Source organism: Emiliania huxleyi, assembly GCF_000372725.1.
Source record: "Emiliania huxleyi CCMP1516 unplaced genomic scaffold EMIHUscaffold_75, whole genome shotgun sequence".
Lineage (NCBI taxonomy): Eukaryota > Haptophyta > Isochrysidales > Noelaerhabdaceae > Emiliania > Emiliania huxleyi.
Genome location: NW_005196379.1, coordinates 450,776 through 471,873, shown reverse-complemented (window position 1 = coordinate 471,873; position 21,098 = coordinate 450,776). Strand labels below are relative to the sequence as shown.

The 21,098-nt window shown below is 66.7% G+C and overlaps 8 protein-coding genes across 8 annotated transcripts in view; 2 read left to right on the top strand and 6 right to left on the bottom strand.

Moving 5' to 3' along the window:
* Positions 1 to 865, bottom strand: part of EMIHUDRAFT_106249 (hypothetical protein) — a gene marked incomplete at both ends in the record, with an annotated part of 1,705 nt that extends 840 nt beyond the window's left edge. Inside the window, one exon of the mRNA XM_005760599.1 lies at positions 35 to 865. Within this exon, the coding sequence (XP_005760656.1) occupies positions 35 to 865 (831 nt within the window). The remainder of the gene's footprint in view (positions 1 to 34) is intronic.
* A 1,092-nt stretch (positions 866 to 1,957) lies between these two features.
* Positions 1,958 to 3,552, top strand: EMIHUDRAFT_359044 (hypothetical protein; the record flags this gene model as incomplete). Its single annotated transcript, XM_005760598.1, is given in 2 exon segments — positions 1,958 to 2,056; positions 2,070 to 3,552. Coding segments are annotated over 2 exon segments (1,582 nt in total), but the record flags the coding sequence as incomplete, so codon positions are not given.
* Positions 3,553 to 5,726: 2,174 nt separating this feature from the next.
* Positions 5,727 to 6,352, bottom strand: EMIHUDRAFT_46771 (cytochrome c oxidase; the record flags this gene model as incomplete). The annotated part of the gene is made up of 2 exons (XM_005760597.1): positions 5,727 to 5,976; positions 6,117 to 6,352. Coding segments are annotated over 2 exons (486 nt in total), but the record flags the coding sequence as incomplete, so codon positions are not given.
* A 601-nt stretch (positions 6,353 to 6,953) lies between these two features.
* EMIHUDRAFT_106246 (hypothetical protein) lies at positions 6,954 to 8,333 on the top strand (the record flags this gene model as incomplete). Its single annotated transcript, XM_005760596.1, has 1 exon — positions 6,954 to 8,333. The coding sequence occupies one exon, from the start codon at positions 6,954 to 6,956 to the stop codon at positions 8,331 to 8,333; it is 1,380 nt and encodes a 459-aa protein (XP_005760653.1).
* A 283-nt stretch (positions 8,334 to 8,616) lies between these two features.
* EMIHUDRAFT_359039 (hypothetical protein) lies at positions 8,617 to 9,440 on the bottom strand. The gene has a single exon (XM_005760595.1). The coding sequence runs from the start codon at positions 9,434 to 9,436 to the stop codon at positions 8,699 to 8,701; it is 738 nt and encodes a 245-aa protein (XP_005760652.1). The 5' UTR covers positions 9,437 to 9,440; the 3' UTR covers positions 8,617 to 8,698.
* Positions 9,441 to 9,915: 475 nt separating this feature from the next.
* EMIHUDRAFT_453200 (hypothetical protein) lies at positions 9,916 to 12,506 on the bottom strand (the record flags this gene model as incomplete). The annotated part of the gene is made up of 4 exons (XM_005760594.1): positions 9,916 to 10,875; positions 11,221 to 11,407; positions 11,538 to 11,579; positions 11,661 to 12,506. The coding sequence occupies 4 exons, from the start codon at positions 12,504 to 12,506 to the stop codon at positions 10,028 to 10,030; spliced, it is 1,923 nt and encodes a 640-aa protein (XP_005760651.1). The 3' UTR covers positions 9,916 to 10,027.
* Positions 12,507 to 12,774: 268 nt separating this feature from the next.
* Positions 12,775 to 13,478, bottom strand: EMIHUDRAFT_359034 (hypothetical protein; the record flags this gene model as incomplete). The annotated part of the gene is made up of 2 exons (XM_005760593.1): positions 12,915 to 13,478; positions 12,775 to 12,813 (listed from the first exon to the last, which is right to left on the bottom strand). The coding sequence occupies exons 1-2, from the start codon at positions 13,470 to 13,472 to the stop codon at positions 12,775 to 12,777; spliced, it is 597 nt and encodes a 198-aa protein (XP_005760650.1). The 5' UTR covers positions 13,473 to 13,478.
* Positions 13,479 to 16,295: 2,817 nt separating this feature from the next.
* Positions 16,296 to 16,805, bottom strand: EMIHUDRAFT_217821 (hypothetical protein; the record flags this gene model as incomplete). The annotated part of the gene is made up of 1 exon (XM_005760592.1): positions 16,296 to 16,805. The coding sequence occupies one exon, from the start codon at positions 16,803 to 16,805 to the stop codon at positions 16,296 to 16,298; it is 510 nt and encodes a 169-aa protein (XP_005760649.1).
* Positions 16,806 to 21,098: the final 4,293 nt, after the last annotated feature.

Here is a 21,098-nt window from a genome sequence, read left to right as displayed (position 1 = left end):
GGAGGGAGGGAGGGAGGGAGGGCAGGTGCCGCACCGCCACCCGGACCACGTTGTGCTGCAGCTCAGCCGGCAAGCTCATCTCGCCCAGCCGGCGCCGCACCTCCGCCACGTCGTGCGAGCACAGGTACTCCTCCACCACGGAGCCCACCTCGCGCCGCACCGCCGCCACCTCGCCCGGGGACGTCTCCGCCCCGCCCCGGTGGCCGCCGAGCCTCAGGGCGGCGCCGTCGAGCGCGGCGGCGGCCGCCGGCGCCGCGCTAAAGTCGGCGGCCCAGCGAGCGAGCTCTGCGCGAGGCAGCAGGCCGTCGAGGACGGCGTCGGCGAGGAAGTGCGCGAGGAGCGGCGTCGCGGTCGGCATGTCAATCGTCAGGTCGTCGAGGTCCGCGAGGATCGCGCGGAAGCCCGCCGCAACCTGCTCGGCGGTGAGAGTGCCGCGCTCGTGCAGGCAGGAGAGGAGGATCGCGATCAGCTCGCGCTCGCGGTCCGCCTCGTCCATCGCGCGCAGCACGCCGCGCTTGACAACCTGGAAGTGGAACTGCGGCGCCTGCAGCTCGAGCACGCACCGGCACGCCTCGCTCGCGTCGAACCCGTTTAGGTACTCGTCCACGATGAGGTCGAACGCCTGCTTGAAGCCTTCGACCGTCTCCACCACTGGCGCGCCCGAGCCCTCGGGCACCGCGAGCTCGCTCACGACCAGCTGCATATCGCCATCGCCCTTGGAGATCCACCGCCGCGTGCCCGGCACCGCCCGCCGGCCCACGTCGCCAGACGGGCCGCGCGGCAGCGCCTCCTCGCCGCCCGCCGGCTCAGACACGGCGACGAGGCGGTGGAACTCTGAGATCGACAGTCGCTTGGTGGCTGGCATGTGCAGCGATTTCCTGCGCGCGAAAAAAGAATTCGGTCTGAGTCCAAGTGCGCACACTGGTCGCCGGCATCATCCGTAGAGGCACGAGTGTTCGAAGAGAGAGTGGACCTGAGCAACAACATGACCTGTAGGCAAATGATCGGAGTGGGAGTCAGAAATGTGGTCCTTGCGCGAGGGGAGCTCGATAGACTCGAGGGGCCAGGATACGCCGCGAGGAGGACGGAGTTGCGCCGACAGGCGAAAGAAGCCGCGAGAACAAGGGACCGGCAGGCGGCGGCGTCGCAGGACGGGGCAGAAGAGAACAACGCGACAGAGGAGGAAGTGACAAGGGAGAGAACGACGAGGGTGGGACGACCGCGTGGTGGCATGAAGGTTGCAGCGAGAATCAGCGAGAGACTGCGAAGAGAGATAGGAAGAGGCAGACTCCCTAGGGTGGGCGACGGATAGCGCACCACACACCTCTCCTTAAAATCCCTGTGTGGTGGCGGCGTGCCGTCCTCCCATCCCTCCCTTGGGTTGTCTGTTTTCTTTCTTTCTTTCTTACTGGTCCCTGGACACTGCCATCACTGTGCCATCACTGGCACTAACACAGGAATAAATTGCCGCTCGTTGGGCGGGTCGTCGGTCTCGCCTCGCGTCGCCGCTTCGTCACGCACCCCCTCTGCGCTCGCGCCTTCCGAGGACGGCCCCGCTCCACTCGTCGCCTCCGCACTCCGTTTCTGTGCTAGGCCTATGGACTCCGCGTGGCATCGGCTCGGGCGGCAGACAGCCAAGGCGAACGTCGAACCCTCCTCCAACTTTTTGCGGGGTGTGGTATACAGGAATACAGCTCGCCGACCGAGTCAACCCGAGAGGCGTGCTGGGGCGAGAGCCCGCCCAGACGGCCTCGGCGATTCAAAAATCAACTCGGGGCAACAAACGGGCACAAACGCCAGGCTACAAAACCTCGTCAGCCACACGTGCGGTTCTCGCCCCTACAAGCCCGTGTCCCGAATCCAGTGCCGATACCCATACACACAAACAGGTCCATACATATATGGCGTCCGCCGCCCGCAAGCGCGCCCGCACCGGCGGCGCCGAAGAGGACGAGGAGCCCGTGCCGGTCGCGGATGGCTTCGAGGCGCGCATCTTTGGCGCGCGCGTCGTCGGCCAGGTCTCCACGCTGGCGCTCGAGGGCGAGGACGGCCCTCTATCTCTCCGTCGTGTTGGCGTCGCGAGCGACCACGCGGGCGCCTGGTACGTCGCGACGAAGGACTCGCTGCTGCACGTCTCGGCGGCTGGGCGCGTGCGCCGCGTGGCAGCCTTGCCAGCAAGTGGAGTCTTCTACACCATTGCCGCCAGCCCAGACGGGAGCGCGGCGTTTGTGGCGGACTGCAACAACCACAAGATCCGGCGGGTGGAGGTGGCGACGGGAGAGGTGACGACGCTCGCGGGCAGCGGCACCACGGGCAGCGCCGATGGCGTGGGCGACGCGGCGCAGTTCGACTGCCCAAATGGCATCGCGATCAGCCCCGACAGCAGCGCGGTGTTTGTGGCGGACTGCGGCAACCGCAAGATCCGGCGGGTTGAGGTGGCGACTGGCGAGGTGACCACGCTCGCGGGCAGCGGCGAGGGTGGCGGCGCCGATGGCGTGGGAGGCGCGGCGGAGTTCTACCACCCTTACGGAAACGCCATCAGCCCAGACGGCGGCGCGCTGTTTGTGGCGGACGTCACCAACCACAAGATCCAGCGGGTGGAGGTGGCGACTGGCGAGGTGAGGACGATCGCGGGCAGCGGCGCCAGTGGCAGCACTGACGGCGTGGGCGACGCGGCGCAGTTCGACTGCCCAGCTGGCATCGCCATCAGCCCAGACGGCGGCGCGCTCTTTGTGGCGGACAACGGCAACAAGAAGATCCGGCGGGTGGATGTGGCGACGGGCGAGGTGACGACGGTCGCGGGCAGTGGCACCAGGGGCAGCGCTGACGGCGTGGGCGACGCGGCGGAGCTCAACGGACCAGCCGAAGTCGCCATCAGCGCCGACGGCAGCACGCTGTTGGTCAGTTCGAGCGGTGGCCTCCGTCAGGTCTGCGTGGCGGCGCCTCCTCCGCCTCCCTCCTTTGCCCCGATCGTCGTTCCGCCTTCGACCATCCTGGCCGACCTCGCAAAGACGCGGGGCGACGCCTCCCTCCCGCAGGGCATGGTCACCTTCCTGGTCGGCGACGACGAGGAGCGCGTCGAGCACGTCACCAAGGCCAACCTCTGCGCCCGGTCCCCGGTCTTTCGGACCATGTTCGGCATCGGCATGAAGGAGCGCGACGCCACCGAGGTCACGGTGGCCCACACCGACCTCGCCAGCTTCACCGCCCTCATCGACTACCTCCTCTCCGACAAGTTCGACCTCGGCGAAGAGGAGGGCAGGGCGCAGCGCGCGCTCGACCTGCGGGAGCTGGCGCAGATGTACCAGGTGCCGCGCCTCGAGCTGCTCTGCGCGCAGGCGCTGCAGGAGAGCGTCGGGCCGGCGACCGCCGTGCCGCTGCTCGAGGCGGCGCACACGATGGGCGACGGGCGGCTCCTCGCGCAGTGCCGCCGCTTCGTGGCCGACCACGCCGCCGAGGTGCGGGCGAGCGGCGGCGTGGAGCAGCTGCGCGACTTTGGCGTGGCCAAGGGGCTGCTCGGCGACGCGCTCGACCAGGTGGCGGAGCTCAAGGGGACGGTGGCGGCGCGCGACGCGGAGCTCGAGAAGGTCCGGGCGGAGGTGGCATGAGTGAGGGGCAGCGCCCCGCGCCCTGCGATCGCTCGCCGCTTGGCACCAGTCTCCCAGTGTGGCAGTGAGAGCAATCTAGAGCAGTGTGACAGCGCAGCGCGCCGTGTACAGGGAGCGCCCTCCTGCGACACCGTTTTGATTTCCCGGTACGTACGTTCGTCAGTCTCTCCTTCTCTTTTCATTCCGTGGTCGCCACCCTACCAGCCCTTGTCCCGAATCCAGCCCTCCGCGCGTGCAATGGAGCGTCCCGCCGCCCGCAAGAGCGCGCCCGCACCGGCGGCGGCGGCGAGGACGGGGACGAGGAGCCCGTGCCGGTCGCGGATGGCTTCGAGGCGCCCATCTTTGGCGCGCGCGTCCTCGGACAGGTGACCACGCTCACGCTCGAGGGCGAGGACGGCCCTCTGGCATCGCTCAGTCGCCTCGCGTTGGCGTCGCGCGGAGCTCCAAGTGCGTGCAGGAGTCTGGCGCGCACACTGGTCACTGGACACTGCCATCACTGTGCCATCACTGGCACTAACACAGGAATAAATTGCCCGTGCTTTTTCGGTTTCTTCTTTCTTATTTAAGACAGCCGACTCTACCACGCTCGGGTGCCCACAGGGCCCAAAAAAGAAAGGGAAAACTAAATGGGGCACGACCCATCGCAGCACCTCGTGTTGGCCAGTCGAGAAATTGAGAGTGTGACTAGGAGGGAGGGACGCTGGGGATTCTCAAAGGTATACCCTTGGAATGGCCGGATCCAGCCTTGAAAGTACGAGATCGCGCGCGCTTCGCGCGCTGCACCGCCTGTTCTCCGCGGCTGAGTGACGACGCGTGCCGTGTGCCAGCAGAGTTGGGCGCGCGCGGCGACGGCGCCCGCGAGGGAAGGCGCGGGTGCAGCGGCCGCCGGCGGTCGTACCGCTCGCCGGCCAGCGCAGCAGCGGCCAGCGCAGCGGCCGCCGGCGCAGCAGCCAGAGCAGCCGGTGCGCGCCTTGCGAGGCGAGTACTGCCGCCCGGCAGCCTTGAGGCGGCCAGGCGGCAGTACTCGCTCGAGCTTTGCGAGCCGTGCGCGCGCCGAGGCGCGCGCGGCGCCCGCCCGCCCGGCTGCCAGTAGGAGGCGGCGCAATATGGCCATAGTACAGCCCTTGAGGAGGAGGAAGAGGCTGGCTGGCAGTGCTGTATGCCCCCGAGGGGCAGTTTTGGGGCGGTGCTGTCCCCATCCCAGGGGGCTGCAGAAGGCGTCCGCAACCGGGACAACCCGCCCCCCCAGCCGAGGCCGGTCGAAGCCCACTCAGCCATGAGGGTGTCCTCTTGGTGCTCCTGGCGGCCGTTCAAAGGTCGGGCGCGCGCCGATGGGGTCGACCGATGGGGGGGGGGGGGTCTTGCTTGCTCCACACCGAGCGCCATCGGTCCGGACCGGTGCACTCAATGAGTCATTGGGAATGAGGGGAGGCCTGCACAAGGTCTGTGCCGCGGCCGCTCGGCGCCAAGTGCAGTGTCACGCTCGCACGCGAAGGGGACACGCGAAGGGGACACAATGGGAAATCCTCGTTTCCTTTTCACCGTCGGTCCCCCAACGGGGCATAAAACGCAACGGAAGAGGCCTCGCTCCTATTCGAACACTCCAGGACATCAGATTTGGCATTTGCCTCGTGCGCCCCTTTTTGAGTCGGAAAGCTATTTTCTTTTGGGTCCTGTGGGCACCCTAACCACGCCGCACGCGTTGGTCTCCGTTCACTCCCGCACGACACGGGTTCAAGACACACGGGTCTGCGTGTCATCCTATGTTGGCCCTCTCCGTGCTGCCTCGCACCTCCGTCCAACATCCACGATCACCCGCCGTCGCGCGAATGGGCCAGCGCACGCGCGTGCTCATCGCGCAGGAGGCGTGGCGCACCTCCCCTCCCAGTCCCCGCCTCGCGCAGCCTCTCTCCGCCCCGCGGCCGTCGGGGCTCACAGCACAAACTAACACACCACAGCACGGCCGCAACGGCGACGACTCAACGTGCGCTGCTCTCGCCCTCAGGTGGGCCGGAGGCTAGGGTAGGGCGTCTTCTCGTCCCAGGCGACGGCCGCCTTGGCCTCCGCCACCCTCGCCGCCACCTCGGCCGCCGCCTCCTCCTCCTCGAAGTCGCTCTTCCAAAAGGTGTACGAGAGGGTCATCGTGTTGATGTTCTTCATCCTCCGGTCGGTGAGGAAGTCGGGGTCGACGTAGAAGAAGACGGGCATGTCCACCGTCTCGCCGGGCAGCAGCCGCTGCTCGTCAAAGCAAAAGCACTGGATCTTGTTGAAGTACGGGCCCGACTGCATCGGCACGACGTTGTACGTCGCCACGCCGACGATCGGCTCGTCCGAGTGGTTCGTCTGAACGAGGGCGATGCGGACTGAGCTCGCGCCCGCGCGGGTGGAAGGCGGAGGTGGCTGGAGGCAGGTGGCTGGCGGAGGCTGCTGCGGGCGGTGGCAGGAGCGCGAGGCCGCGCCGTCTCGAAAAAGGCGAGGGCCGTCTGGCCCGCCATGAGCTGCACCGACTTTTGGGCCGGCTTGAAGGACCACGGCAGGTGGGGGTCGACCACCGTGTCAAAGGTCACCGTCAGCGTGCGGTTGCCCGGCAGCGTCGACGGGTCCTCAGGCAGGTCGTAGCCGTCATCGTCGTCCGCACCGCCCTTGTGCGTGCGCACGGTGCCACCGTAGCCGGTGGCTTGACAAAAGACGCGGTAGAGCGGCACGGAGGCGTACGACAGGCCCACCGCCCCGATGGCAACCGCGAGGAATCCCGCGCCGAGCGACGCGTTGTCGCCCCAGAAGCCGCCCTCCGCGGCGCCCCTCGCGTGCGCGCCGCTGGTGCCTGGGCCGCCGCCGCCGCCGCTGCTTGCAGCACGAGTGCGGCTGACCGGCAGCGCTGGCGCTCGGCGCTTGGCGTGGCGGGCGCAGGCAGCCGACGATGAAGCCCTCGCGGCGAGCACCGCCCGCATTCCCAGAAGGTTCCAAAAAATTTTTTTTCGCAAAAAATTTTTTTTCGCAACGCGCGATACACAGCACCGTCCTCCCATCCCTCCCTTCTTGAGCGGCCTGCCTTATTTCTTTTCTTACGTCGGCAGGGGACTGAACAGAAACTTCTGGGAGGCTGAGCGAATCCTTGAGCGCGCTCGCTTTCATCGCGACACGCCGCGCGACGCGCGCGCTGAGCCCGTACGACCTACACGACCTCCAAAACCGTGAGGGACTCCTGCCGTCAACATGCTGCGCATCCTGCTCCTCTCTCTCACGCTCGACGTCGTGCTCGGTCACGGCTACCTCACATGCCCCGCGCCCCGCATGAAGCGCGACCAGCCCATCCCCGGAAACGAGTGGACGTCGTGGGCGGCGATGGTGGGAGAGTCTCGCGGCGTCGGAGAAGGCAACGCACCCAATCTGAATGGCGGTGGCCGCGACGTCGAGATGGTGAACTCGCACGGCCTGTGCGGTGGTACTCCCACGACTGGCTTCATGGCTGGCAGCCCGTTTGGCCCTACCGATCCGCGAGGCACCTTTGAGGCCGGAGGCGTGATGCGCGTCACGTTCAAGATCACCGCGTATCACGCCGGCTGGGTCGAGTTCAGGCTCGCTGTGCCGGAGGACGGAGGCATCGACAAGTCCATCCCCATCACACAGGACCTGCTCAACCAGCACGTCCTCGAGATTGACGATACCACTCCCTACTACGACAGCGTCATCGACTATGCCAGCGTGGCGGGCGACGTCAAATGCCGCATCACGGGCTCGCAAGCTCATGTCGACTCGACCGCCTCCCAGTCGGCCAGCGATACGTGGCCGAAGGGCTCATGCTGCAACGGCGACGGCGACTGCAGCCCACCCTCCGAAAACCGCGACCGCTATGTCATCGAGCGCTCGCCAGACTCTCCCGAGCTCGGCGTCTATGGGGTGACGGAATACGTGGCCGTCCTCAAGGTTCCGCCTGGCGTCGTCTGCGATCGCTGCGTTCTTCAGTGGTACTACCAGACCGCCAACTCGCCAAGCGGATACCCGGAAGGCTTTTGGAACTGCGCCGACATCGCCATCAGGCCCGCAGGCGAGGCTGGCCCCTTTGGCTGCGCCAAGGCTGACGGCTCGCCGGACGCTGAAGCGCCTCCCGACTCCGACCCTAACGACGACCCAGCCTCTGGCGGCCCACCCACGGGATATATTGGCTTCTGCGCGACGACCTGGGCAGAGTACGGCGAGAATGCGCCGGCGACGTGCATGCCCTGCAACGACGCGGCCGACTGCCCGGCCGGCCGCAGCTGCTGGGGCGAAACCTGGTGCACAAGTTCGACAAAGTGCGGCGAGACGGCCGATTGCGGTGGTGCGCCGGCGCCGTCCCCAAGCTGCGGGCCAGCCACCGAGCAGGTCACCTGCGCCGCCACGCCGCAAGAGTGCTCCGGCTTCACTGCCGCGTGCGAGGCGTGGTGCGGCGACACGTGCACCGCCAGCTCCACCTGCGGGGTCGAGGACCCCGCCTACTCCTCAATGCTCAAGAACGAGTGCTCGTGTGATTGCTCGGGATGCGGAAACGACACGCCCATCTCGTTGAGCTGCTTTGAGCCCGACACGACGCCGCCGCCCTCCGCCTCGCCGTCGCCGTCGCCGCCACCCTCGCCATCGCCACCCTCCGCCTCGCCGTCGCCGCCCCCGGGGCCGCAAGCCGACGAAGCATGCGCCGAGCTGCGCCGGGTGGTTGAGTTCATTTGCCCGGCGTCGACAGACTGAACACTAAAACAAGTGCATGCACACATATGCACATGCACATGCACATGTGCATGTCCATGTGCATTGTGCGATGTGCAACTTGATGTGCATGTGCATGTGCGCATGTGCGCATGCCACATGCACATGCACATGTGCATGCACATGTGTATGGGCCAGACCCCGGCGCGCATGGTCCTTGGTGTGTTGATGTATCGCGTGGGGCTCGTGCTCTCTCTTTCGAGAGCCGCAGCGCACAGGCGCGCAGGCACATACAGACACAAGCTAATACAACACACACTTCTGTCAGCAGCAGTGCCCACACGGTAGCCGAAAAACGTATTTCCCGTCGCCTCTCTTTCGGGCGGACGACTGCGAGCCAAACAGTGTCAGCCAACCAGTGTGAGCAGCCACGCCAGCACGCATCCAGCGGCGCCGCCTCCGAGGTGTGCCTGCCACGAGACACCACCGCGCGAGAGGTCGGCCCCGAGGGTGCCGAGCAGGAGGAGCAGCGGGTTGGAGGCGTTGACGTCACCAAGGATGTGCACGGCAGACGTGGGGCGGAGGACGCTCAGAGCCACGATCACGCCCGACACGGAGCCGGATGCGCCCACGGTGCGGGCGTCGGAGAGCAGCGCGGCGGCGAAGCCGCCCGCCCAACCGCAGGCGAGGTAGAGGGCGAGCAGGAGGAGCTGGTTGCAGCCGAGAGCGCCCGAGACCTCGGAGCCGACCGCGAGTAGCGTCAGCATGTTGCCCGTGATGTGCGGCAGGTTAGCGTGAGCCAGCTGGTACATGAGGAGTCGTTCGTGACTCAGGGACTGCCGCGAGATGCTCCACCGCCCCGAGTTTGCGAGCGCAGGCAGGTAGCAGGCGACATTCGCGATCACGATCAGAAAGAGGGCCCAGTGGCCCTCGGCAAGCGTGTCGCACAGAGGGTCGACAAAGGGATCGGCCACGTGCCGCAGCTCGTACGGCACCTCGTACCGCAGGCTGCGGCAGCTTTCGACTAGCGAGGGCGAGAAGCGCGCACGGCTGCATGTGGACGGGCCGAGTGCTGCGAGCACAGCGGCAGCCGCCGCACTGGCTGCGAGCGCGTCCTTCACGAGCTTGGTGTCGCGGTTGCGCATGACATCCGCGAACCCTGGGTTCGGACTTTTTGCGGGGTATGGTATGGTAAAGCAACCCACCTCGAGACCATACCCCCCCGCCTGCTGACAGACCCAGCCTCCCGGCTGCCGGCCTCGGGCGGTCAGGACCATACCCCCCCACCCTTTGGGCCGCGATGCCGATGGTACCATAACCTCCCCGGAAAAAGTTGGAACCCTGCCGCCCAAGCATTTGTTCCAAGCATGGCGCGGGTTTTTTTTCAAATTGGAAGAAAAAACCGAGAAATGCTCGCCGCTTCCGTTCCCCTGAGCGGTGCCCCCCGATCCGCGATCGTCCTTCCAAGATCTTGCTCGTGCCGACTGCAGGTCCAGGTGTGTGTCTGTCACCCCTTTCTCCCATCGCCCCTCGTTCCATCTCGCGCCCGGTGTCTTTCTCTCTTACTCTTTTCATGACTACCTTTTGCGTTTTCTTTCTTTGGGAAGCGGGCCCGCAGGCAGCTCGATGTGAGGAAGTGCTACGTATAAAGCCCCGGGGAAGCGACTCAGACCCTAGTGTCGGGCCACCTTTTCACAGACTATATTGTCCAGTCCCGCCGCACACGGGTCACGGCGCTACCCGCCGCTGCCCACGGGCTGGCTCGCTGCGAGCAGCTCCTCGAGCTCCTCCCACTCGGCGTACAGCCCGTCCACCCTCTGCTGCACGCCCTCCCTCGCCGCGCCCAGCTCGGCCAGCTTCGCCACGTCGGCGCCGGCCTGTAGCATCGCGCCGTCGATCTCCTGCAGCTCCGCCTCGAGGGCGTCCACCTTGCTCTCGATGGTGGCGATCTTCTTGGGCGCCGCCGAGAGCCGCTTCTGCCGCTGCCGCTCCAGCTCGCGAGCCGCCTTGGCCTCGGCGGCGCTCAGCTCAGCGTTGGAGTCGTCGTCGTCCCCGCCGCCGAGCGAGTTGCGCACTCCGCGGTCGGCCTCGCTGAAGTCGGAGTCGCACAGCGGCCGCTCCTCGACGCGGCACGACCCGCCGGAGACATAGCCGACGTGCGTCGCGCGCAGCGCCTCGCAAAAGGCGCGGTCGTGCGAGACGACGACGAGGGCGCCCTCGTACGCCTCGAGCGCGGCGAGGAGGGCGAGGATCGCGCCCTGGTCGAGGTGGTTGGTCGGCTCGTCGAAGAGTAAGACGTTGCACGGCGTCAGGCAGAAGGTTGCGAGCGCGACGCGCGCCTTCTCGCCGCCTGACAGCGAGCCGATGCGGCGCAAGGCCTTGTCACCGCTGATCCCAAGAGCGCCCAGAGTCCCGCGGCAGCGCTCGTCCGTCACGGCCGAGCCGCCGCCTTGCCGGACGGCGGAGGCGACATACTCCAGCGCGACAGCGCCCTGCGGCAGCTCCTGCGCCAAGTCCTGCGCAAAGATGCCAAGGGCAAGCCGCTCGTCCTCTCGCCGCTCCCCCGCCGCGAGGGGCAACGCACCTGCAAGGGTTGTGGCCCGGTGCAGTGGTGAGGCCCACGGGGGAGGGAGGGAGAGGGAGGGAGGGAGGGAGGGAGGGAGGGAGGGAGGGAGGGAGGGAGGGAGGGAGGGAGGGAGGGAGAGAGAGAGATCTAGAGAGAGAGAGAGAGAGAGAGAGAGAGAGAGTCACGGGCGCGCGCCGGACAGCGCGCGCAGCAGGGTCGACTTTCCCACGCCGTTTGGCCCGCGGAGGACGAGCCGCTGCCCGCGCCGCACCTCGAGCTCCACGCCTGCTCGCAGAGAGAGAGAGAGAGAGAGAGAGAGGCGTGAGACAGGCCCGCAGATGCGCCTCGCCGCCGCTGGCGCACCGAGCACGATGGCGGCCTGGCCGACGGCGGGCGCGACGTTGGCGCCGCGCAGCGCGAGCGGCAGCTCTCCGCAGCGTGGCGGCTCGGCGAGCTGCAGCCTGGGCCGCTTCCGCGTCGAGAGCACCTCCGCCTCGGCGGCCGCCTGCTCGGTCGCCAGCTTGGAGAGAGCCTGCCTCGCCCCGGCCGCCTGGCAGAGGGAGCACGCCCGGTCTGCGTCGCGTGGGTGCGGCGCGGCTCTCGACCCTCCTCCCTCCCTCCCTTCCCCCTCCCTCCCTCCCTTACCCCTCCCTCTCTCTCTCTCTCGCCTCTGGGTCTACCACCTTGGAGCGGTCGACATTCTCCCACTTGTTGACCACGGCCTGCAGCCGCTGCTCCTCACGCCGCTGCTTCTCGACCGCCGCCGCCGCCGCGCGCCGCCGCTCCTCCTTGAGCGCCTCGACCTTGCCGAGCGACGTCTTTGGGTAGGTCGTCAGCCTGCCGCCCTCGACGTCGGCGATCGAGTCGCATGCCACGTCGACAAAGGCGGCGTCGTGAGACACGACGAGGACGGTGCCCTCGTACTCGCTCACGTAGTCGGCCAGCCAGCGGCGCGCCGCCGCATCGAGGTGGTTTGTCGGCTCGTCCATCACCAGCAGCTCCGGCTCGGAGAGCAGCAGCCGCGCGAGGCCGATCCTCATCTGCCAGCCGCCAGAGAAGGAGGAGCAGGGACGCTCGAACTCCTCCTCCGTGAAGCCGAGCCCCTTGAGCACCCGCGCCACTCGACCCTCCACCGTGTAGCCGCCCGCCGCCTCAAACTCGCCCATCGCGCGCTCGAGCGTCTCCAGCTCTCTCGCCGCGCCCGAGACACACGCCACCTCGGCCGCCTCGAGCGCTGCCTTGGCCGCTTGGAACCCTTCCATCCGCGACATGACCTCCTCGCGCACGCTCCGCTCCGAGCCGGACACCGCAGTCTGCTCGAGCAGCCCAAAGCGCAGCCGCGGGTTCACTGCGATCTCGGTGGCTGCGTCGCCAGCCAGGTCTGCAGCCTCTGCGATGGCTCGGAGAAGCGTTGACTTGCCACATCCGTTTGGGCCGAGGAGCGACCACCGCTCGTTGGGCATCACGCGCCAGGTCACGCCACGGATGAGGCTGCTGCTGCCCGCCCACACATCCAGATCTCGAATCGTGACGGCAGCACCGCTGCCGTCGAGCGCCATCGTGGCGGGCGCACGGCACGGCGGTCGAGGACTCGCGTGGGCGCTCAGGCCGATGGTGAGGCCGCGGGTGAGGCTTGTGAGGCTGAGCATTGTTGCGAGGAGTCGGCAGGCCCACAGGGGGTCGTTGCTGGGGCTGGTCCACAGGGGGTCGATGCTGGGGGCTGGGGGGGGGGCGGCTTCGCTGTGCTAGCAAAACGGCGAGGCAGGGTCCAGCTCCTAGGACCTAGCCAGATAGGGGGTCTGTGCCCATGACTCGCACCAAAACGCCCTACCTACCTACCTACCCCCAGGCCGCGCAGCGAAGCGAAAAAGGACGAAAAAAGGGGGTACCTACCTGTTGCAGGGCCCTCTGGGGCGGTCAAAACCGGACAAGTCCGTTGTCGACCCGCTCGACACGCTCAACACACACGACACGTAACTCACAGGCGAAGGAATCCAATGACACTGTAGTGTACATGGCGCGCGCGCTCCGCACTACGAGCGCGAGTGGCTGCGGAGCGCCCCCTTGAGCTCCGCCACCTGGTCGAGCGCGTCGCCGAGCAGCCCCTTGGCCACGCCCAGGTCGCGCAGCTGCTCCACGCCGCCGCTCGCCCGCACCTCGGCGGCGTGGTCGGCCACGAAGCGGCGGCACTGCGCGAGGAGCCGCCCGTCGCCCATCGTGTGCGCCGCCTCGAGCAGCGGCACGGCGGTCGCCGGCCCGACGCTCTCCTGCAGCGCCTGCGCGCAGAGCAGCTCGAGGCGCGGCACCTGGTACTTATGCGCCAGCTGCCGCAGCACGAGCGCGCGCCGCGCCTGCTCGCCCTCCCCCTCGCCGAGGTCGAGCTGGTCGGTGAGGAGGTAGCGGACGAGGGCGGTGAAGCTGGCGAGGTCCGTTTCGAGCACCGTGACCTCGGCGGCGTCGCGCTCCTTCATGCCGATGCCAAACATGGTCCGAAAGAACACGGACCGAACGCAGAGGACGTTCTTGCTCACGTGCTCGACGCGCTCCTCGTCGTCGCCGACCAGGAAGGTGACCATGCCCTGGGGCAGAGTAGCGTCGCCCCACGTCTTCTCCATGTCGGCGGAGAAGGTGGAGGGCGGAACCACGAGCGGCGCGAAGGAGGGAGGCGGAGGAGGAGCCGCCACGCAGACCTGGCGGAGGCGGCCGCTCTCGCAGACCGAGAGGGTGCTGCCGTCGGGGCTGATGGCGAGGGACGCTGGGTGTTTGAACTGCGCCGCGCCGCCCACGCCATCAACGCTGCCACTGGCACCGCTGCCCGCGAGCGTAGTGACTGCGCCAGTCGCCACCTCCACCCGACAAATCTTGTGGCTGAAGCAGTCCGCCACAAACAGCGCGCTGCCGTCCGGGCTGACAGTGACGCCGTATGGGGCGCTGAACTGCGCCGCGCCGCCGACGCCGTCTGCATCGCCTTGTTCGCCGCTACCCGCGAGCGTAGTCACAGCACCGGTCGCCACCTCCACCCGCCGGATTCGTTGGTTGCGGTCGGTCACAAACAGCGCGCTCCCGTCCGGGCTGAGGGCGAGACCGTATGGCCAGAGGAACTCCGCCGCGCCGCCCACGCCGTCTGCATCGCCTTCCTCGCCGCTACCCGCGAGCGTAGAGACCGCGCGAGTCGCCACCTCCACCCGCCTGATCTTGTGGTTGTCGTCATCCGCCACAAACAGCGCGCTGCCGTCCGGGCTGATTGCGAGGCCGCGTGGGCCGCAGAACTGCGCCGCGCCGCCGACGCCGTCTGCATCGCCTTCTTCGCCGCTGCCCGCGAGCGTCGTCACCGCGCCAGTCGCTACCTCCATCCGACGGATCTTGTGGTTGCCGAAGTCCGTCACAAACAGCGCGCCGCCGTCCGGGCTGAGGGCGAGGCCGGAGAACCCGCCGCCTTCGCAGGTCGCCACGGTGCGCACGCGCCCGGCCGCCGAGACGTGCAGCACCGAGTCCTTAGTCGTGACGTACCAGGCGCCCGCGTGATCGATTGCGAAGCCGCGCAGATCGAGGGACGCCAGAGGTCCGTCCTCGCCCTCGAGCGCCAGCGTCGTGACCTGGCCGACGGAGCGCGCGCCAAAGATGGGCGTCTCGAAGCCGGCAGCGACCGCCACGGGCTCGCCCTCCTCCTCGCTGCGGCCGCGCTTGCGGGAGGGCGAGGCCATGACCGCGCCGCATTGTCGGATTCTTTTTTCTTTCTTTAGCCTTCGAGATGTTATGAAACAAACGCAAAGCGGCCTTTTTTCTTTTCCAGATCTTCAGCCGCGGCGGAGATCGACTGCCTCGTGACGCGATGGTGGTTGCCAGCGTGGCGGCGCCTCGGGTGGGTATGGTTCTTGCACTTGTGCAAGATTGGGCGTCTTCTGCAGCAGTCCCTTTGATGTAAGGCCCCAGGGTGGGGGCCACCTCGAACCCCCGGCCAGGGATTCGAGCGGAGGGTGCCCCGGATTCATCATCCGTTGGGCCCCGGTACATTCATTAGAACTGATCACTTTGCGCAGCAACCGTCTTGCGCGGCCATTACCTCAGGCAGGAATATTATTAATAAAATCGACACCTCTCCATGCTCTCACAGCAGACTCGTGGCGCGCACCACTACTAAATCGCTGGCTTTTTATTCTCCGCGCTCTGTGAGCGCCCGCCGTCGCCGATAAGACAGAGACCGCTGGGCTACTACCGATGTCTAGCCATCATGAGGCTGCATCGCGAGTGGTAGCACTGGGCCACGGCTACACGGCGCTAGTGATCGTCGCCACCAATAACCACTGGGCGGAACTTCTGAAACGATGGTTGTCCGGCTGCGTCCTTAACTCCGCGGCGCTCCCATCGGCGGTCAAAGCAATGCTGCAGCACGGTGCTGAGATCAACTGCCAGGCGGACGATGGCTTCACCGCGCTAATGATGATCGCCGCACACGGCGACAACCCTTCCAGTGTGCTCGCCACCAAGTCAAAGGCGTCGAACTCATCCGCTTCCATCACCCCCCAGCTCTCAGTGCCCCGGCACCTTCTGAATCTGCTGACGGGCACCCTCGGCGGTCTTTTCCTCACGTACTGGTGGTGCCAATGCGCCGCTGAGTGCGCGCTACGCATGCGCACGGTCTCAGTCTTGGTGCTACTCACGACAATGGTCTATCACGGCGCGCACAGCTACGGGCACGAGCAGTGGGCTGAGCGGTTCATGAAGGTGGACATTGTTGCCGTCGTCGTCGGGGCATGCGGGCTGCTGTCCAGCACGCCACCCATCGCGAGCTTTCGAGTCTGCCTTCTCCTCGGCGCAAGCCTCGCGATCTGGCTGCCGAGCTTCGGGCCGCTAAAGGGCATTCCCCACAACCCGATCCTCAGTGCTTGCCACATCTTGGGCATCCTCGCGCATCGAGAGGTACTAGCGGCCGTGTGCTAGGCACGAGTAGACTCGAGGGAAACAGGCTCGATGAGGTGATGAGGCTTGCGAATCGATGTGGAGAACTGTTCTCGCCATGGCGCGTATCTTGTCTCGTTCGTGTGTCGCGGTGGGCGCGCCGCCTCCATCCGCACAGGCAACGCGAACCGAATCGCGAATGTGTGCGGGTCCCCTTATATACTGTGTAGCGCACTGCGCCAAACAGATCTATAAACAACGAATATGACCCGTCCCTGCACACAAAGCATTCGAACTATTTCGTAAGCAAGATGTCACTATCCAGCCACATCTCCATTTTCGCGTGCGGGGCGTGGCGCGTGGCGGGCCGGGGGCTCTCTCGCCGCTTTTACTCAAGTCGCGCGGGCCAAGCCATGTCGTCAGCCCACACTCCACAGCAGCCGGCCGTTCCCCCGTGTCCAACCCTCGCCTCTGCCATTCCCCACCAAGCCCGTGTCCCTGTCGATCCGTTCGTTGGTGCTCTGGGCGACGGGAAGCGCTCACTCGAAACCAGTGTACGTCGACCAGTCGGTGCGCACCTGCTCAATCTTGCGACGCACCGCGTCACGGTCGGCCCCAAACTGAGCGAGGAAGTCGGGCAGGCGACGCGCAATCACCTCCTGGCCAATGGACAGACCGACCCGGTTGTCCGAGTCGTAGTGCACGCCTGCCAGCGTCCGGAAGCGGGAGACGGCCCAGTCGAGGCGACGGGCGTCAGCCAGCTGCGCCCGCGACAGGTCCATCATGACGGCGACCCAGAGGGCGGCGGAGGAGGCGGCGGAGTGCATTGCTGGGTATGAGGGGTGCCGCGGCGACCCCTCGGGGTACGCAGTGAAGTCGGTGGCCGACACCAAGGTCATATTTGTGATCTTGGCGCGGATCGAGGCTGGCACTCCTGGCAGGGTGCCCTGGGACACCGCCCAGGCAACCTCCTCCGGTCGAGCGCGGCCATTGCCCCACTTGCAGGCAAAGGCTGTGGGCGAGACCTCAGAGACGGCCCAGCCGGCCATGCGCGAGAGCAGCACCTGCGCGCGTGTTTGAGTGTGGCGATAAGCCCGCCGCGAGGTTGTGCGCCAGGCGCGGGGCGACGGGCGCGCCACGGGGGCGCAGGACACTCCAAGTGCTAGCACAGCTGGGTCAAGGCCGCCCTACGGCGCGCACGTCAGTATTGACAAAGTCGGTCGCCGATCGCTGGGGGACGATCTGCGGGTCCATGCGTGTGCCGCGTGAGAGGAGGTGCTTGACCAGCTCCGACGGCCACGTGTTGGGGAACTCGGAGTGCACCGCTTCGGCGCCGTCCGTCATGGTGTAGCCGAGCATGATCTCTGGCAGCGACGCGAACTCGCTGGCGGGCCGAAGGGGGTTGGCGCGCCGCAAGAGCTGAACGTCGACAACATCCTCAAACTCGACCCAAAAGGCCGACGGGTCGGCGTCGTCCGCGTGGGTCGCCGCCGGCGCCCAGTCGGGAGGAAACTCGACGAGCGACTCGGACGAGAGGACCGGCGATTCGGCGTCCGTCGTGTTCAGCGTCGCTGCGCCGGCTGCAGACAGAGGGAACGAGACGGCGGGCCCATTGTACTTTTGGAAGCGGAATGGGGCTTGCAGGGCTGGAGGAGGAGCCGCTGGAGGAGCCGCTGGCTCGCCTCCATCACCGGCCCAGATCAACTCTGAGTCGTGGCCGCAGCCAGTGCTGCGGATGCAGTCAGCCTGCATCTCGGCGGCTGTGCAAAGGCGGGCGTTGGCATCGGCGCAGATGGTCTCGGCCTCGTCAAACGTCTTGTCCTCGTGGCAGCCACCCATCTCGGGCGCGTTGGACTCTGTCCACGGGCAGCTGTCTCTGCGCTGGCTCCAGCCGCCGATGAACGAGTCAGAGCAGCAGCGCACCTCGTGCTGCTCGGTCGGGCTCACCCACCCAGCGGGCTCATCGCAGCGGCCAAGTCGGCCACAACCGACGTAGCGATCCGAGGCGTCACCGCCTCCACCTCCACCACCTCCTCCGCCACCTCCGCCTCCGCCTCCCCCACCTCCGCCTCCATTTCCGCCGCCTCCTCCGCCGCCTCCTCCGCCGCCTCCTCCGCCTCCTCCGCCTCCCCCGCCTCCTCCGCCTCCTCCGCCTCCTCCACCACCACCACCACCTCCCCCTCCTCCTCCGCCACCACCTGAGATCGGGAAGAGTGTTTAGTCTCGAGTGCCGCGCCGGGTTGCAGAGGGTGCGGAAGGGAGGGAGGGTCATCGCCACCTTGGAGCTCGCGTCGGATGGACTCGTGCGTGTACTTGGGCGCGGCAGAGACGAGCACCGCCGCCAGGGAGAGGGCGATGAGGGCCATGTTTGTGCGGTAAGGCTTGGGTTCGGGGACGCACGAGCCAGCCGCGTCGCAGCCTGGTCAATTCGCACGTGGCCGTTACATAGGACACGTGCCTGCCGAAGCTATTCAGTAGTGTAGAGTGTAGTAGGTGGCTCTTACGCACTTATTCAGTGTATGTGGCTCTCTCTTATTGCAAATGGAAGAAAGAAGTCCAAGATGGCGGCTCGCGCTCTGTTTTGTTTGTCGCTTGTGGGTCACGTCTGTCTGCTTTCCGTGCACGTGTCTCTGTCTTAGTTAGTCGTCGTCGCGCGAGGCTGGGTGCGGTTGCTTGTTTGTGTCTCCCCCTGGCTGGGGTGGTTGGTTGGGTGGGGTGCGGGGGCCGTGGGGGGTCGGTCGGTCGGTGTGTGGGTTCCTCGCCTCATAATCAGCCAGGCCATGGGGTGGAGGGAGGGTGGGTGGGTCCAAGCCTCAGCCGGACCGAGAGGTGGGTGGGGTGGCTCAAGAAGCTCGTGCGCGTGAACGGGGCTAAATGCGTTTATGTGAACGACGCCAAGATCAAGGCCATCTGCCCGGCGGATGTCGTCGACGGCATCCCAGCTGCAATCCTCGAGCAGCAGGAGGGCGAGCTCCAAGGTGTCAAAGTCGTCGGCACCTTTGTCGCGCCCGACACCGACACCGACGCCTTGTACGAGCGGAACCAGCTGTTCAAGACGTTCGCCGGCAGGTTCAAGGTACTCGACGAGGTCGACCAACTGCGTGACACCGACAAAGACCCGGACGTCTCGCAGCTCTTCTACAAGCTGCTGCGCTCGCGCAACGGCACCCCGTACTATTGGATGCGGACTCACCTGCCCGACGTCATCGTGCCCGTCCTCAACACGGTGGTGCCTGCGCACCTCCTTCGAGATCCTCGCCAGGGCAAACGGCACGCCCAGAGGAGCTCGACCGCGCCTGGGAAGAGGTGCAGCTCTCGGTGGGAGCAGGCGCACATCGCTTCCAGGGAGGGGGGCGCCCTTCTCTCCACACCCCCCCCCCCCCAGCATGTGGTGAAGCCTCTGGGGGGGGCGGGACCCCCCCCCTAGCATGTGGGGAAGCCTCTGTGGGGGGGGGGCGGACCCCCCCCCTAACATGTGGGGGGCACCCCCCAGCAGTTCGGGGGCTAAGAATAGCCGCCAAAAAAAGCCGATTTTGCCCCCAAAAAATGTGAAATCGTGGCTGAAAGTCCAAAATATCTTGGAGAATCTGACCAGTCTCAAGGCTCATGTAACTCCAACGGATAAGTTTCTTCGAAAAATGCTGCGAAATGAGTGTAAAATCAAGGGCCCGGAGGGCCCTGACCACACCTGTTCCTTTTTACCCATCTCACAGTAGAGGTGTGCGTTTTAATTTATTTGACCACGTGACCCGAGACGCCGTCGGTCAACCGTCATGCGGCAGGTGGCTTGCTTTGGCTCGCCGCCACCGCGGTGGCTCACCAAGGACTTTTCAGCGTGCTGCGTCATCACCGCGCGGCGCGCAAGCCACGCCTCACCCGGGCAAAAAGAACGACCGCGCGCCGCCGCCGCCCGCCTCGCCGCGCCGCGCCGCCCCGCGCCTCGCCTCGCCTCGCCTTGCAGCAGCGCACGCGCACACGCACCCACGCGCCCGCGCTCGCTCCGCGAGAGCGAAGCAACCCTCCAAGCGAGTTCCGAACCGGGAGCCAAAAGGTCCCGGCTCGAACCGCGAACCGGTTCGACCACCGCCGCTGGCGGTTCTTGCAAAGGCATCAAAGGCAGTGCTTGATATACGTGAAATAGTGCGAGCGCGCGAGATACTCACCCGACCCACCGTGCCCTCGCGAAAAAGATCTCGCGCCGCGCGCGCTCGCACACGCCGCCCGAGAGCACTCCCACCCCCGCCGCCTCGCAAGCTCACAGGTTGATTTGAGGAGAAGCAGCTGGGGGAGGTCAAAGCGGGAGAAGGCGGCACGGCGGCGGCGGCGCGGCCCCCACCCATCCCCACGCCTCCGGGTCGTGCGTACCGCCTCCGGGCGCGAGTGTCCCCCCAGCGTCTGCTCTGGCAGTCGCTCCGGTAATCAGGCCGAGAGTACCAGGGAGGAGGGGAGAAGAGCCCAGGGTGGGGAGAGGAGAAGAGCCCAGGGAGGGGGGAGGAGAAGAGCCCAAGACGGCCTCCCTCTCCCTCCCCTCCCACCGGGCCTCCCTCTCCCTCTCCTCCCACCGGGCCTCCCTCTCCCCCTCCTCCCGCCAAGCACCGACAGTCTCGAGGGGCCAGCCGCTGGAAGGTGGAAGGGGCAAGCCAGCGGCACGAGGGCTTCAGCCACACAGCTACCATGGGAACGCGACCCACACAAAGCACCAAAGTTAGGCATACCCCCCGGCGCAGTGTCCCCCGCTATGTGTCGCCGTTTGTCGGGGCACGCTATCCTGTGTAGTCAGGGCAAGTGGGGGCGGGGTGGACAGCCCAGGCCAGATGCCCTGGGATCTCTCTGCCCAGTCCGGGGGTGCGTCGAACCTTCCATCACCCTGTCGGAAGCGGCGTGCCGGTGGAGGCACGTCCGGGTTTTGGAAGTAAAGATATATTACTTCTTATTTATTTGACCACGAGTCTCCGGACCCCCCCCCCCCCCTAGCATGTGGTGAAGCCTCTGGGGACCCCCCCCCCTAGCATGTGGTGAAGGTGCTGGGGGGGGTCGGACCCCCCCCCTAGCATGTGGTGTGGAGAGAAGGGCGCCCCCCTCCCTGGAAGCGATGTGCGCCTGCTCTGGCGAAAGGTGGCTCAAACATCGGAGGGCACGCCGACGTCGCCGACGCGTGCTTTCGTCGCCCGCCTGGGTTGTTGCACGAGTATATGACCTGCATAGCTCGCGGCCTTAGTATCTAGCATTCAGTGACGACCTGATCGTACGGCCAGTAGGAAGGTGTCCTTCCATCCAGCGCGTGCACGCTTCTGACGCAATGCGCGTCACAAACTGCCTCGGATTGGCTGCTGGCACTCTCG

Coding starts and splice junctions, on each gene's coding strand:
- EMIHUDRAFT_359039 (XM_005760595.1), bottom strand. CDS start 9,436: ATGCGCAACCGCGACACCAAGCTCGTGAAGGACGCGCTCGCAGCCAGT.